Source organism: Limanda limanda, chromosome 2 (genome assembly GCF_963576545.1).
Source record: "Limanda limanda chromosome 2, fLimLim1.1, whole genome shotgun sequence".
Lineage (NCBI taxonomy): Eukaryota > Metazoa > Chordata > Actinopteri > Pleuronectiformes > Pleuronectidae > Limanda > Limanda limanda.
Genome location: NC_083637.1, coordinates 30,191,587 through 30,206,803, shown reverse-complemented (window position 1 = coordinate 30,206,803; position 15,217 = coordinate 30,191,587). Strand labels below are relative to the sequence as shown.

The following is a 15,217-nucleotide window of genomic DNA, read 5'->3' as shown; positions in this document are numbered from 1 at the left end:
TCCTGCAGTTTATGTTTAGAACAAGATGTTTAGTTTTAATGAAACCCTTTGCACATTTTAACATGATGTACTTCATTTTATAATGCAAAATTATTACTTTTATTTAAAAGAACAAATCAATTGGCTTATTATGAATTGGTTAACACCCTAGGCAACCCTTGAAGTGATGTGATAAGTTGGTACCATGTATCAAATGTTTTGACAGGAACACAGCATGTTCCCTGTGTGAGGACATTGTCAGCATAGTGTATAATATGTACTTAATTTCTCACCATTCTGATAAGATCATATTAATGCTGAAACAACTCCTTTTCATGTTATTATGACATATTTTATGAGAACAATCATATACCACAGTGCAGATATAATCCAAAAAACAAATATCCACATAAAAGCTGCACATCAAACAAAACAGAATGACAAGGGAGTGATAAAGAATAATATACAACACTGTGGTTATCTAGTGTGCCATTGTTATCTCATACATTTCTCCCCCTGCCAGGACCTGCATGTGATCAGTACGGATGAGAACCGTGTGGTGGCAGCTGTGCAGGAGTGGAACCAAAACGAAACATACAACCTATATGTGTCCGACACGTCGGGGGTCTACTACACGCTGGCTCTGGAGAACGTGGTCAGCAGCATGGGCCACGAGGGCAACGTCATGGTGGATCTATATGAGGTAAAGAAACAACTCATTTGGTTGCAAACGGTATGATATAAAATCTGTACTTGAACATACGATATAACACCATGCTGAGAATTAACTTTGGTCTTTAGTGTTGGATTTGTATGCTGCACATGAGGCCTATTTCTATCAGCAGGTCTGCAGCATCAAACAAAGGGCCTGCTTGATGAGTGCCTAGCCTGCAAGTTATTATGAACAGTGATCAATATTTTAGAGCTTGGCGACAGAGATGATGAAACGTGCTTCTTTTGTCATTGTGGAAAAAAAGACCCTGCTGCGGTAGGCCTACAGTCTTCAGAGCACATTGTGTGAATATGAAGCAGCTTCAAAGTGCTGACATCAACAAAGGCTGGGGGGGATTGTGCCAGGGATATGGATTTTTAGGAGGCTGAGATTATTTCTTTCTTTGATGAATAACTGCAGATATTACTTCACAAAATGCATCTAATCTAAAAAGGGGGAAACATTAAGTGAGTTAAAGAGCTAATTCTGAAGCTGTGGCTCCAGTGTGCAGGTAGGGTATTTAAAGACACATCAGCAGTACGAGTAGAATGGAAAGATCTACTCAAATCAGGAAATGAAGCTGCCTTCCTGTGGCCTCTGTGGTAGAATCAAATCCACCCTCTTGATTGGGGTCACCACCCAAAATGTAGAATATGCTAAGTCTCTCCTCCAAGGGAGATTGAAGTATGTGACAATTACCAAAGTAGAGTTACTTTGCCTGATGCGACTGTCACTGATTCAATTCTGCATCCCTTGACTTATTCCTGTGAGCCACAAGCGAGGAGTCAGATTCATTTAGGACACTCATTGATTACTCACAAGCTCCCAGACAGTCAATCATTTTCCACTCAACTTGCGTGGGACTTCATGTTGCTTTGTTGCCACATAAAGTACAGACGATACAGACAAGGCTGGCACACGTGGCTGCGTTATCCCGGAGCTGTGAGCTGCTTTTTTTTCTATTTTCCCAGGTAGCGGGAATAAAAGGGATGTTCCTGGCCAACAGGAAGACGGCTAACCAAGTAAAGACGCACATCACCTACAACAGAGGCAGAGACTGGAGGCTGCTGCAGGCCCCGAGCAAAGACCTAAGGGGCAACAACATTCACTGTGTGCTAGTGAGTGTATATCTGCGAGTTCATGCTATTAAGTGTGCACTTCCATCAAAGAGGGGCCTTGACAGGAGTTGACTGATCCCAGCAGCAATGAGAGGCCAAGCTCAAAAAAGAGCAGCGCCCGTCAAAGCTGAGTGCTCCGAGGCTGCTGAGCAGAAAGGTCAGCCATTTTGATCCAGTCCAATAAGCTGACCTCCCATTTAAGAAACACAGAGAGAAAGAGGTGTCAGGCAGAGAAGACAATGCTCTCTGTTTTTTTTATTTTTTATCTGTCTTAGAATCTCAAAGTTGGCTGCTTCTCGTAGTCTATCCGAGTCAAGGTTTTGAATTTTAAATACACAATCTAACAGTGTATCACTCTCTACTAATATTTGTAAAAGAGTTATAGCCAGACTCAGATGATAACATAGATCTGATGTAACTTCATCAAACATGTCGGCCATTCTGTCAAACTATAGTCCAACATCCAATGTATTGAGCATTTATGTTTGTAAATATCAGATCTTTTTTTTTTCTATTGAAACTCAGAATAATATTTGAGATTACATCCAATTTAGAAGATTGTATTAAAATATAAATATCAAATTTTTTTAGCATTGTTTTGAAAAAATATATTTTGGAATATTTATTAAACCAAGTTCATTCAAAGTATTTTTTTAACAAGAATTTTTATGTAAAAATATAATTTTAACGTCAATATTGAAAGAATGTTTTAATCCTTGGGCTGAGATGGATTTTAGCCATACCAATATTCTTGACCAGGAAGTGTGTGTGCCGTCTCTCAGGCTCCATGGTGAGAAGCTGTGTCCCACCATTTTGAAATAAAGTTTAGTCACAAGTCTGGTTATCAGAGGTTTTGCTTGAATGCAGTGGTTCAGCAGATGTATCTGACAATCTACAACTGATCCAACAAATCAAAACATACTAAGGTTGAGACCTTAACATGTACAGAGAACCCCAACAGTTCCCACAATGAGCAGCACTTTGGTGACTAGGGAGAGAAAATCTCCCTCATTACTGGAAGAAACCTGTAGAACCAGACTCATGTGGGTAATTCATCAAAGAATTTAGAAACTGGAAAAGTAGGAAATCAAAAGTTGGGGAAATGTTGGAAGACCCTGGATGTAACAGGATAAAACAGGATAGAGTAAAGGTTAAATGTGTTCATTGATGATCCTTGAAAAAAAAAAAACGTCCACATTGTCAGATGTTTATTTATGGTAGAAAATCAATCTGTTTGTGCACATTGTCTATTCTCTGTGCTCTCCTCAACATCCACTCTATCCTACAGCTCTGCAGGGAGGCGTAATCGGACATCCAAATACTGCTCTGTGTTGACATTTACCATCAGATGTGTGTCTGCTGTTTGTGTTGACTGCATATGTGCAGCTGACATTCTGTGTTACTACCAACACATTACCGTCAGTATAAATATAAATTGTATATTGTGAGTTATCAACAGATATGACAGTCAAGAAAAATACATCTTATAAATTTAAAAAGAAGAGAAATTAAAACAAAATTTAAATAAGACAATGTAACCCTTCCAATTATAATGTATATTATTGTGTTTTTGACCAATGTCGGGGGGGCTGGGGGTAATGAAATCCATATAAAAATACAATAAGAGAATTAACTGTAACTGCAATTCATATGTATTCAAGTTTAGGGAGTTGTAATTAAGTTTAGGGAAAAGACACTCAAAGATGTTTGCAGCACTGATTTGAGCTAATTCGGTAGAATTGCCCATATATGAAAATCATCAACCTCCTTTGATAAACCAATTAGTGATTCTGTGGCATGCCTCGCCTTCCACCCATATTACACAGTCATTTGTCAGGAAATGTCAGAGTTTTAATAAACCTCTAAACAGCCTGTCACAACATGGCCTGCACCACTGGCATTTTGCTGGGTCGTAATGAGAATTGTGTCGGTAAAGGTTAACCCAATCAAAATTAATGGTGAGCCCAGCCAATGGGGAAATGGTGTTTGCGATAAAACTTATGACTTGGGAGTCGATGCCGCAGCAGATTTAAACAGAAATGTATTTTTATTGATACTGTTTAGACTTGATTTAATAGCTTTGATGATTGAGTTCTATGATTTTTCTCCTCCAGCCGTACTGTTCTCTACATCTCCATCTCCAAGTTTCTGCAAATCCCTACACATCTGGAAACATAGCCAGCAGGGAGTCAGCACCAGGGATCATTGTCGCATCAGGTGGGTGAAAGGAAATCTCTACTGACTGACATGTCGTCTCCATCGTCTTTCTTCTTGCACTTCTGAGGATTCCTCTCTTTTCTCTTTAGTTTCTCAAATTCTGACCTTTTTTTTTTATTTCTTATACAGTTATTAACAAATGCATTCAATGGTCATTCTCGAGTGGCAAACACATGAATGCTCTCAGCTGCCCACATATATTTTTATGAAGGTACTGGATTAAAGCATTTTAAGATTACAAATGAGTGACACTTTGCAGACAGCAAGTGCCATGAAAGGAATGTTAAGTGAATGCATCTAGTTGAGATGATCAAATGGATTCTGAATTGTTCGGTTTGTTTAAACTTCCATAACCCTCCAATTCTGCGATTAATTTTTTATATTTTTTTTATTGGCACTGGTGTTCACGATCGACTTGTGTATCTCCTTTTGTTAGTCTTTCTTCCTTCCATTCTTGGATGCATACGATAATGTTATGCTAACTCAAAGAGACAAAGACCATAAAAATCACTTAGGCCGACAAAGAAGAAAAGAAATCTGCCTCTTTGAATTAGCTGGAAATCTTGGCACTCAACGCTTCTGTGCAGTAATGTTTCCGCTGCAGCTCTTCAATGCTGACGTCTTCTATGCAGCTGAAATCGGCTGTTTGCACTTTTTTAACTCTTGCCCTCAGTTGTTTGTCCCTGTTCATCATCAGTATACGACTCCCACAGGAATCGGACAACATGCGTGTGTCATCATCACCTTCAAACAGGGGCGATTGACAGGACAACAGAACACTACACATTCTCATTGGCTCACTAGTCAGAGCATCACACGGTCCCTGAGAACACAGGAGACAAAGCAAGGTCTCCCAGCGACTCACTGTGGGGGAAAACAAAGAGATGAAGATCAGCTGCCCCCTCATATATATTCACACCTCAGTGATGTTTACTCCTGGGTGGACCGACACTGTAACAAGCACAGAGACAGTCCCCTCAGGTCTCGGGAGAAAGCCAAGCTCATGCTTAAAATGTGGGTGCTGGGACATTGGTGAAATATTGTGATTTGTGGGAGCAATTGACTGATATAGTTTTGTTACTTGTCGTTCTTTAAATAACAAAATGTCCAGAACAAACAAAGGAAATATTCATCATTAGCCAATACGTCCAAAGAGTTGGAATAGCAGATGTACCTGCCACTTAATATTGAAATTGGAAGTTTTGGTTATAATTACTCTGATGATAGCGCTTAATTTCTCCAGTGAAATCTCTGCAAATAGTGACATCGAAAATGCAACAGTATAAATATCACAAAATTGTGTAATCTGTTGTCAATGTCCAGTTGATTGTAAAGACCTAGTTCTAAGTTCAGCTTTTGACGCTATGGACTTACTGAGGAATGAGTGATTATTCACTCTTGATTAAGACAATAAACAAATAATATAATGATTTTATAATAACTATCAGCTTTGAATCCTGAGTTTGAAACTCATCCCTGCATGCAATTTATTTATTTATTTATTCAGGGTTAGGGTTTTTACTCTGTGGTTATTTACTTAAGTTAAAGGTTTGGGACTGGAACTGACACTAATCACCCACATGTCAACGGTGAGAAGATGGAATGAGCTTCAATTTAGTAAGATGTCAGTTGCTGCTGCTGTTTTTTAAGACAAGAGTCCATATGCAGGCTGCCCTCTTGTGGTATCCGTAACCTCTGACCTCAGAATTTTCTGAAAGCTTGCGTGACTGAGAGGTTGGTTCAAAAAAGTTGTTTAAAACCAGTAAAAGTAAGGCAACTTGTGATAAAAACTAAAATTCTTCAGAAGAGAAAAATGTTCCTTTCAAAAGTAAATCGACACAAATCTTCTTTTTGTTGAGTTCGTAATGTACAGTCAATGAATTACACTTCCAGTGTTTTTAATTTCCAATCTGTGACGTTCCTCGCAGCAGTTGTTGAGTTGTAGCAGACAATCAAGTAGCTCAGTGAAGGTGGAAGACTCCACAGGACTAGATTTACTGTCACCGCTTTTAGTTTCTGTTGGAAAAAGATACACTCATTAAATCCCAGGCAACACACAGCAGGCGAAGACATTAGAGTGAGAGTAACTACTATTCTATGAAATTTGGACGAGACTGTATGGTGGGGCGGCTGTGGCTTAAGAGGTAAAGCCACTAATTGGAGATTCTGCGGTTCGATCCCTGGCTCCTAAAGTACTTGGCCAAGATACTGAACTGCAGTTTGAGCGGTTGTTGGTCCAAACTGTGTTTGTGTGGTATACCGCGATAAAGGGACCTGCAGCAGGTTTATATGGCTTTAAAGGTATTTTGGAATATATAAATTGGGCTGTGTAATAACTGTGTTAAGTTGCTCTTTACTTCTAATTGGGCTGTTTTCTAACTGTGGTTAGCTGCTCTTTACTGAGTATCTTCACAGGAAATTCCGGTATTTGTCAACCAGGGCCCTTGACCACCTACAATGTTATCTTATGGGGCAACTGCGACAGTTGTTTAAATGTCAACAATTAAATGTATGAAATTGTTTTTCTGTGCCTTTGCTAAGACTCGCTTCAATATGTCTTGCTCAATGAAAAGATTCACTATTAACTGCTAGTTGTCCCTCCTCTGCTTGCTACCCCTGTCTTTCTCCTTATTTGCTTTTCAACTTGGGGGAAAATGGAAATGGACACCTCAGTGAGAGAGAGAGTTGGAGAGAGGAGTCTGGATTTTACTGAGACAAACTATAATGGCTAAATCTTTTTCTGATGTGGACAATATTGATGCAGCATCCAACTTCGATGGTTGTCCCTGTTTGTTTTAGCTGGAGCATAAGAGCTCAAAATTAAGCGAATGCAGAGTGAGGGAGAGAGACAATCTAAAGACCTACTGCAGGGTTGAGACTCAGACTTGTTGAGTGAAAAATGTGCAATGTTGACAGATTGCAGTAAAGACCCTGAATAACAATATGAGCCTTTTACTGGTGGACTATATTGTAGCCACTGTCCCTGCCAGCAGAGGTAATCTACTGGACTGCTACCAAAAGTTTTTACAATTACCAAATCTACATTTATAAACATAGAGCCATTGAAAAATACCCGGAAAATGTCTCTTTAACGTCAGCTGGGAAAATGTGGCTTTACTGAACTCCACCTATACACTTAGGTGAGAAAATCATCAAAGGAAGTCAAGAAAATCTGAATTTTCCACTGTCAGCTTGTGTCTCTATACGTTTGGGATTGTAAAGCACATTATCACTCAGTTAGGTTTTACACTTTGAGGTAACCATACCTCTGAAACACCGACTGTAGCTTCCAGCCTTGTGTTTAACCGCCTGCCACCAATTACAAGCCAAATTAAAATAAGTGCAGCAGTCTGTAAAGGAGTCGGTACAGCATTCATAGAGCTTGTCTTAAAGTGGTCAGAAGTGCTGAAAGATGAATACAGTCATCTGGATTTATTGGTTAATTTAGGAGTATGGGCTAATGTCGCACTGCACTGTAGATCTTGTGGAGCAGTGTAATTACCATCCTCCGTCTGCAGCTGCCGCCTGGAGCCCCCTGCTGTATCACTACTGTCAGTCTAAAGGCTCTTTCTAAATACCGCGGCTCATTTGCTCTCGCACGGAGTTCATTTCCTGTGCCTTGCATTATGCAGTTTGCCTTTCCTCCAAAAAACTTGCTGTGGTTTATTGTCTGTCTGTTCTGTGAATCTCTGTCTTACCTTCAGGCTCATTTGGCTCGGAGTTGTCCACCAGCAACGTCAGTGTGTACATCACCTCAGATGCAGGAAACACATGGAGACAGGTGAGCGAACTTTTTATAACTGCAGCAATGCCCTACTGTTAAAGTTCAATTGAATTTCAAATGATCCTCACTTTATTGCGAAGTATAAACAAGTAACCAACATGCAAAGACACTGCATCTTTGAAAATGCTTCATCCAACCTATAGCTTAGATCAGTGGTTCTCAAACTTTTTACAAAATGTACCACCTCAGGAAATATTAGGCTCTACAAGTACCTCTGTCATGAGTCATGACTAACATTAAAATACAGTAACGTAGGCAACCTATTTAGCTACAGACAGTTCACACAAGAGGAAGGTTAATTCCTTATTAGAAAATTATTTATTGTTAACTATTGTCAGCCACAGCCACGCTGTGCAATGGGGAAGAACTATAACTGGCACTTAAACACTTCCACAAACACTGGTGTATAGATACAAGTTAAAGCTTTGTCACAAGACATGAAAAAAGAAAAACAAAGCAGTAATGACGTCGTGGACCTTGTGGAATAACGGAAATAACAGGTCAAGTGCATGCGCACACACACAGACACACACACACAATACAAATCATGTTAAAGGTTGGCCAGCATGTTGGTGAGCTTTGACATTTAACAGACTAATGAGAAGGGTGCGCCTGCTTCTGCGAACACAGTCCTGCGATGTCTGGGTCAATGGAGGTCACGACTTCTGAATAGTTCCCATTTGGAGCCACGACTGTAGTCCCCCCAAGTGTAGACGCTTTTGTGAAACCCCCCTTTAGTGCGATCTTCCTCCTACCTCCTCATACTTCCACTCCTTCCACGTCGAAGGGGCACCTCCCGTCAGGCCCCGCAGGAGCTGCCCGAGTTACGCATGCTTCAGGCTCCAACGCAAGGGGATGAGCCTTGTGCAAGGGCTCTGTTGTGGTTAAAGCGCACTTTGTGGCTTGAACCACAATGTGCGGCCGCTGAAAAAACGTTTGCGCCCACCTTCGATTACGACCTCCAATCAGACAAGAGAACCAGCTGGATTTAAGCATATTCTCAGAGTCACGACTGTGTTTTTTTTAACCGTCTATTTTATAATATATTATTGTATTTAGATTCTTCCACATACATCTAGAGTACTTACGTACCACTGTTCGTACGCATTCCACAGTTTCAGGGTGGCTTAGATGAATGGGCTCTTATGGCAGCAGTTGACTTACAATGGAGGGGCGAGTTAGAATGCATGCCGTCAACTTCTGTGATGCCCTTCTGGCTAGGAAACATCAGACTTTATATCCTAAAAACATATATTAGCTTTCCTAATCCTTGGTTCTTTCAGGAGTGGAGGATACATGACAGATTTCCATGCTATCACAGGGTTTGCACATCTGTTCACACCTGGCATTAACATAGTTCTGCTCATGCTTCCCGAGTGATCACTGGTGAACAGATCTCGCTTCCCTGCTGTATATGCAAATAAATATAATTTCTGTTTGCAGAGATAAAAACAGTGTTGTTTGTATCTAGTTTGAAGCAGTGACGCACAACCTTGCCTTAGTAATATTTGATGCACTCATATGTTATATTTACCGACTCTTCAAATGTACATTATTGTACCTTTATGAACCTTGTACCTCTTGAGCATATTTCACCTTTGGCATGTGAAAGAATACCCTAGATATTACAGAGGACATCAGTTAAGTATGAAGTCTTTCAGTGTGGCCCAGGACACACTTGTGCACACACTGTCCATTTGCAGCTAAGACCAACTGCAATTAGATCGATATGCATCTTCTCACGTCTGCTTACAGCTGTCCACTTGTGATCCGATCACCTGGGAACAGGATCATAAACACGGCATTTAAATGTATTTTGGGTGATTGGATTTCATCAGTTGGATTGCTTGAACACATGAAAGTCCATCCACCGATTAGCTATAGCGCTTATTCTTTGAGGGTTACAGCCATGTCAGCCAATGCCAGATGACGTTGGGCGAGAGGTGGATACAACGTGGACAGGTCCCCAATCCATCACATCCCGACATATAGAGACAACCACATTCACATTCAGAGTCAGCAGCATGTATTTGCACTGTGGGTGGAAAGCCTTGCAGACACAACGAGAACAAGTTAACTCCCCCATATGAAGGTTTAAGTGTAAAAAATGTTTATAACTTGTATTTGTATAGCACTTATTAACTCAAACAACAAAGTGCTTTACAGCAGGCAAAATAAATCAAAAGTATGTAGTAAAAATGCATCCGAGGTGCATTGAGGACTCTCCCTCATTTTATCATTCAGGCGTTTAATCCACATACACGAGCCATTGTTTTTTTTTTATGGTGATGACCAAATCAAATATTAAGAGTAATTCGCTGCAGTGCCTGCACACAGCGCAGGTAGTCACCATTTTCAATTTATGGAGCTTGTTTCTAATTAAACATGACAATGAAAAGTAATTATTCAGAAGCTGATGTAGCAAGATCTAACTGTGATGTCTACTGTGTGCTCGTGTAGCTGTTGGGATGTGGCGTTGCCGTGTGCAGACATGTGTTAGACATGCTCACGGGTAACAAGCCGCCACTGAGCGTTGTCTCTGGATTGTTATTTTGTCCTTGCAGATCTTTGATGAGGAGTATGCAGTGCTCTATCTTGACCAAGGAGGCGCCTTGGTTGCAATAAGACACACTCCACTTCCCATCCGACACCTATGGTGAGTTATTATGACAGAGACGGCATTTGTCACAGCATGACTAATACCCTTGGAGGAAGCTTCAAGACTGAAGTTAGTCAGACTAAAGCAAATTAGTTTTCCTCGCACTGGGGGGGAAATATTATTCTAGATAGAAAACCCATGAGCCACGGAAAACTCTGCTCCGACAATTGCCATCCTGTTTCACCTTTCTGTGTCTGGAGCCATAATGAGTCTAGCTTCCACTGATCAGTGTTCTCTGAGCAGAGCGCCTCAGCTCTGCGCTGAATATGAAATACAGTTGTTAGACGACCCTCAGGGTCATTAGCTTGTGCAGACTGTCGGGGGATTAACACTGGTCCCCTGTGCAATGGCTGTTTGTGTTTCCAGGTTGAGCTTTGACGAAGGACGGCAGTGGAACAAGTACAGCTTCACTAACACGCCTCTGTTTGTGGACGGCGTGCTGGGAGAGCCCGGGGAAGAGACTCTCATCATGACGTGAGTGAAAGAGATTTGTTAAAATGGAAATCTATCAGTCACAGTGAAAAATCAAAGTAACGAATTGCCTTTGTGGACGTGCAGGTGATTTAACCCTGATCTAACCCTAACCCTAACCCTAACCTTAACCCCAGCCCGTGCTACTTGCATCTAGATCTAATCCTGAAAAATTAATCATTTCTGACTGTCTGTTTTCCTTTTCATGAATAAAAAAAAGGTTCCTCTCAAGGTGCACCCAACATCAAAACTGGGTCCATCACGATCACAGGAGATCAATGCTCTGGCAGCCGGCGACAACGTTACTGTCCATTTGAAGAACTTGAAGGAAAATGATCAAAATGAAAAAAAAGGCTGAGAAAATAGACGTGAAACTTTGTTTTTTAAAAAAAGTTTTAACAGCTTGAAGAAAGTGAAAAGAGCAGCGAGCTGTGGCATGTCCTCAGAAATCAGATTTCTGAAGATTCCCTTTTTTGTACACACTTATTTTTAGAAAAGCCCCAAAGCAGAAGTCTGTGCATAACTGACGCAGCACTACTCCCTTATTGCAGACAAGATTTAGGGCCGTGGGATGTGTTACCAAAGGGTTTCCAGAGCCATTACATCAATGTTTCATGACACTTGCCATAAATGACAGACTGACAGTCGGCTCTGTAGTCAGCTCTACAGGAGAGTGATAGGGCACAGCTGGAGAGGCAGAGAGGGACAGAGAGAACAGGAAAAACGCACAGCAACAGTCTCAACGAGAAGAGAAGGAGTCGAAAAGACAACGCTGGCATTGTGAACACTGAGAATAGGTTTTAGAGCATGCAGCCTCTCAGCTGGCAGGCACGCCATTAGTTTTCATAAGACCATCATGCACTTATTTCTTATCAATTTGTACTCATTTTTACAGTAAGTGCCTGTCATGGTCTGGCGCCTCAAGAGCTAATTGACAGATTGATTGTGATAAATTTGTTGTGTTATGGATGTTGGTGGTGTGTGTGCGTGTGTGCGTGTGTGTGTGTGTGTGTGTGTGTGTGTGTTGGGGGAGGGGGTCAGTACAGAGAAACACACCCACTCAATTTAGCTGGGGATGTAATATTTATCTGTGTTGTCTCATAACCTTGGATGCTATCTTGATTTTGACCATTGCAAGAAATATTGATATTGATTCTGATTAGCTTGAGCACTTAGAAGTCATACGTTTTTTAATAACAGCACATCAGCTCAGGTTAATAACATCACATTGTGGAACAAAAAATACAACTATTCTGTTACTTTTCTAGTGCTCAAATGAACAAGTGCAGCATGAGAAGTGCTTCCCATCTTTAAATGCCTATCTCATCTCCAACCCCCGCTTCCGGATGCAAGCTTTACCCCCCATCCTCAGGTGCCCAGGAAGGGCCTTTCAAACAACTATCAACACCTACCATCACGTCATACAAACTATATGCATATATGTTTATATATATGATGTTACCGCCCCTGTTTTCTAACTAACTGCCCCCCTGTGAATGCCAGTGGTACTGCTCTGTTTCTTTTGTGTCGATAACCTTTTACAAAACGTGCACAAATATGGACACAGTGAATGCAGAATAAGGACAGAAGGCTCTGTCCGTTTCTGTATTTACATATCTAATGTTACGCATTAATTAGCCTGAGTGTATCGCTGAAAAAAGAGAGTGCAGTGTTGACCATAAAGTTTGTTGGGTAAGCGGTTTGTGAGAAACTCTCAGAAATCACTTTTTTATTTGTTAAATGACATGAAGAAAAAGAAAGAATTGCACAAAGGCAGTAGTTTCTAAGAAAGGCGGGACTCAACTGCAATGGCACTTCCCATGCTGTCACTATTGGAGCGGAGCGGCCGACTCCAGCAGTAACGAACGAGACCGACTGACCATGTAGGCAGCAGCCTGGAAATAACGCAGGCCAAGCAATCAGCCCCTACCGACAGACACATTGTGAACAGGCACTGCACTAGTGGGATTCCATGTTCTTCATAATGATGGCACATGTCATCCATTGCGACACTGAGGCTCACTGCTGTGTTTTTAATCATTTCTGGACAAAAATGGAGCTCTGTGGCTCTGTCTGGATACACACCCCACACATCACATGGGGAGACTCACTTTGTTTCTGTTCTTTTGTAGGTTTTTCTGACAATAAAAAAAAACAAAAAAACGCTGCACATCTCCATTTGGGTGTGATCATTATAGCATGTTTCGTATGTAACAAGCAGCAGCGTGTGTGACTATTTTCCAGGATATTCGGCCATGTCAGTCATCGCTCTGAGTGGCAGCTGGTGAAAATCGACTTCAGGTCCATCTTCAACAGGAGATGTACAGAGGCGGATTATCAGACATGGCACCTGCACAACCAGGTACAGATGGTGCCACCACAGAAAAAGAATGTTTATCACACATCCTCAAAATGTTATTTTTACATTTTTCATTCGGTATAAAATGCACATCTAGAGCTCAAAAACAAGACGATGCATTAACTCTCTTTTCTTTTAAAAGCTTAAAATCGATCTAATTTCAAAGTAACATGCTGTTATGGATCAAATGACCAGTAAAGCAAGTGAAGCATTGTACGTTTTATTGTTTGAATATTATTGTTAGTTATTTGCGTTTTGTTTATTTACAGATTAAAATCAGATTCTATAGAAAAAACACCTCACCTCATTCTGCTTCATAAACAATTTCAATGTATTGAGCTGTTATTCCAAAATGAGATATGAATCACTCCATGGAAAATTAAATAATCAGAAGTCTGGAGCCTCTTTCCTCCGCAGTGCTGCCTTTTAAAGTTTGGCTGATGCAGAGGTTAGCCTGCTCGGGGGGGCCCTTGATCAAACGCCAGGCTTCATCGGCGGTGGCCGACGCGTCTCTTTGCTCTCAGCCTGGCAGCCCAGCAAGTGGACTGAGCCTGGACGCTCTCAGCTCTCGGAGCACTTGTGCATATTCATTCTGACCCCCCCCCTGCGTATATTAAACCTGGCTGAAAACTCCTCAACCTGGCCTGAAGCCGAGCCAGAGACTTAAAGCGTCCCTTTATTCAAGGCCGAGCCCTGTAATTGGTTTAGACGCCCATATGCTCTGAGCAGTATAATGATCAAAACATATAGCATGGAGGACGACAAGAGTCCGGGCCAATTACAGGCTTAACCTGCCTAAATGTTGAGATGCTTGTTAGCTGCAGAAAGAAACTGAACACCACCTAAAAGCAGAGGACAGCGATTGTGTTTTAAGGCCACTGGGAAAATTAAGGGTATTTGCAGGAGCTGGAAGTCTATTTATGGATACAAGCAGATTTTTTTAAAGCATCTCACTACTGACACCTAATGCACAAAGAGAGAATGTCCCTATAATAAAAGCAGAGCAGCCATGTAGGCTGGAGGAGGCAGTGAAACAGGATGGTGTAATCCATCTCATCTTTTTTTTCCCTCCAACTGATTTCATATTCACTTCCTGCGCATAGATACATGGCTAAAAATGGATTGGGTTCAGGCAGCTTTTGCAACTGAAGCTCCTTGTTAATCATTCATCACAATATTACCAAAAAGAAATCCTCCAAAAAAAAACTCAAGCCACAAATGCTCCAGTGTGACACTTGCGATGAACATTTTGTCGAGTTTAGCTAACCACACAGTACGAAGCCGTAAATATTCTCTGAACAGGAATGCGGAACGAGCTGGAGCAAAGCTAGGCTGCGTTGCTTTTCACACAGAGGGATGCACACTTGGTTGGTTGCATTGTGTAAATTATTTATGGTGGCAAGTGTAACAAAAGCAGTTATTTATTTTTTTACTCTCTCTGTATGACTTTCCTCTCTTTTATTTTTTAAAACGGGGCCCGCAGGGTGAGCCGTGCCTCATGGGAGTGAAAAGAATCTACCGGAAACTAAAGCCCACGTCCAGGTGTGTTATGGGGAAGATGTACTCGGTGTCAATGACGTCGGGACTCTGCGAATGCACAGAGGCTGACTTTGAGTGGTGAGTGTACTTTTCTTTCTTTCTTTCCCATTTTCATGACCTCTCTGCGGCTGTTAATGGAACATTCCATCAAATTTTACAGAACAAAGTCCTGGTCTGAGTGCTGCTCTTAACCTTTTTTTTTTTATTTGCCATTTTTAAAAATTTTTATAGAGGTTATTTTTGCTTGGGTGTTCACACTGCAAACTTATAAAACAAAAGTCTTTGACAAACTGGCGAAAAGGTTTTGAAATATTTGTGGGTGTCAACAAGATCCATTTTGCTGCATTATGTTAAATTGGGCAATCCAGGGTAAGAGTTA

General features: G+C 41.1%; 1 protein-coding gene across 1 annotated transcript in view; it reads left to right on the top strand.

Annotated features, from left to right (window-relative positions):
* Positions 1–15,217, top strand: part of LOC133019231 (VPS10 domain-containing receptor SorCS1) — a 151,670-nt gene that overhangs the window by 120,265 nt on the left and 16,188 nt on the right. Inside the window, exons 9-16 of the mRNA XM_061085637.1 lie at positions 503–682; positions 1,663–1,809; positions 3,924–4,026; positions 7,731–7,807; positions 10,375–10,466; positions 10,836–10,943; positions 13,185–13,302; positions 14,783–14,916. Of these exons, the coding sequence (XP_060941620.1) occupies positions 503–682; positions 1,663–1,809; positions 3,924–4,026; positions 7,731–7,807; positions 10,375–10,466; positions 10,836–10,943; positions 13,185–13,302; positions 14,783–14,916 (959 nt within the window). The remainder of the gene's footprint in view (positions 1–502; positions 683–1,662; positions 1,810–3,923; positions 4,027–7,730; positions 7,808–10,374; positions 10,467–10,835; positions 10,944–13,184; positions 13,303–14,782; positions 14,917–15,217) is intronic.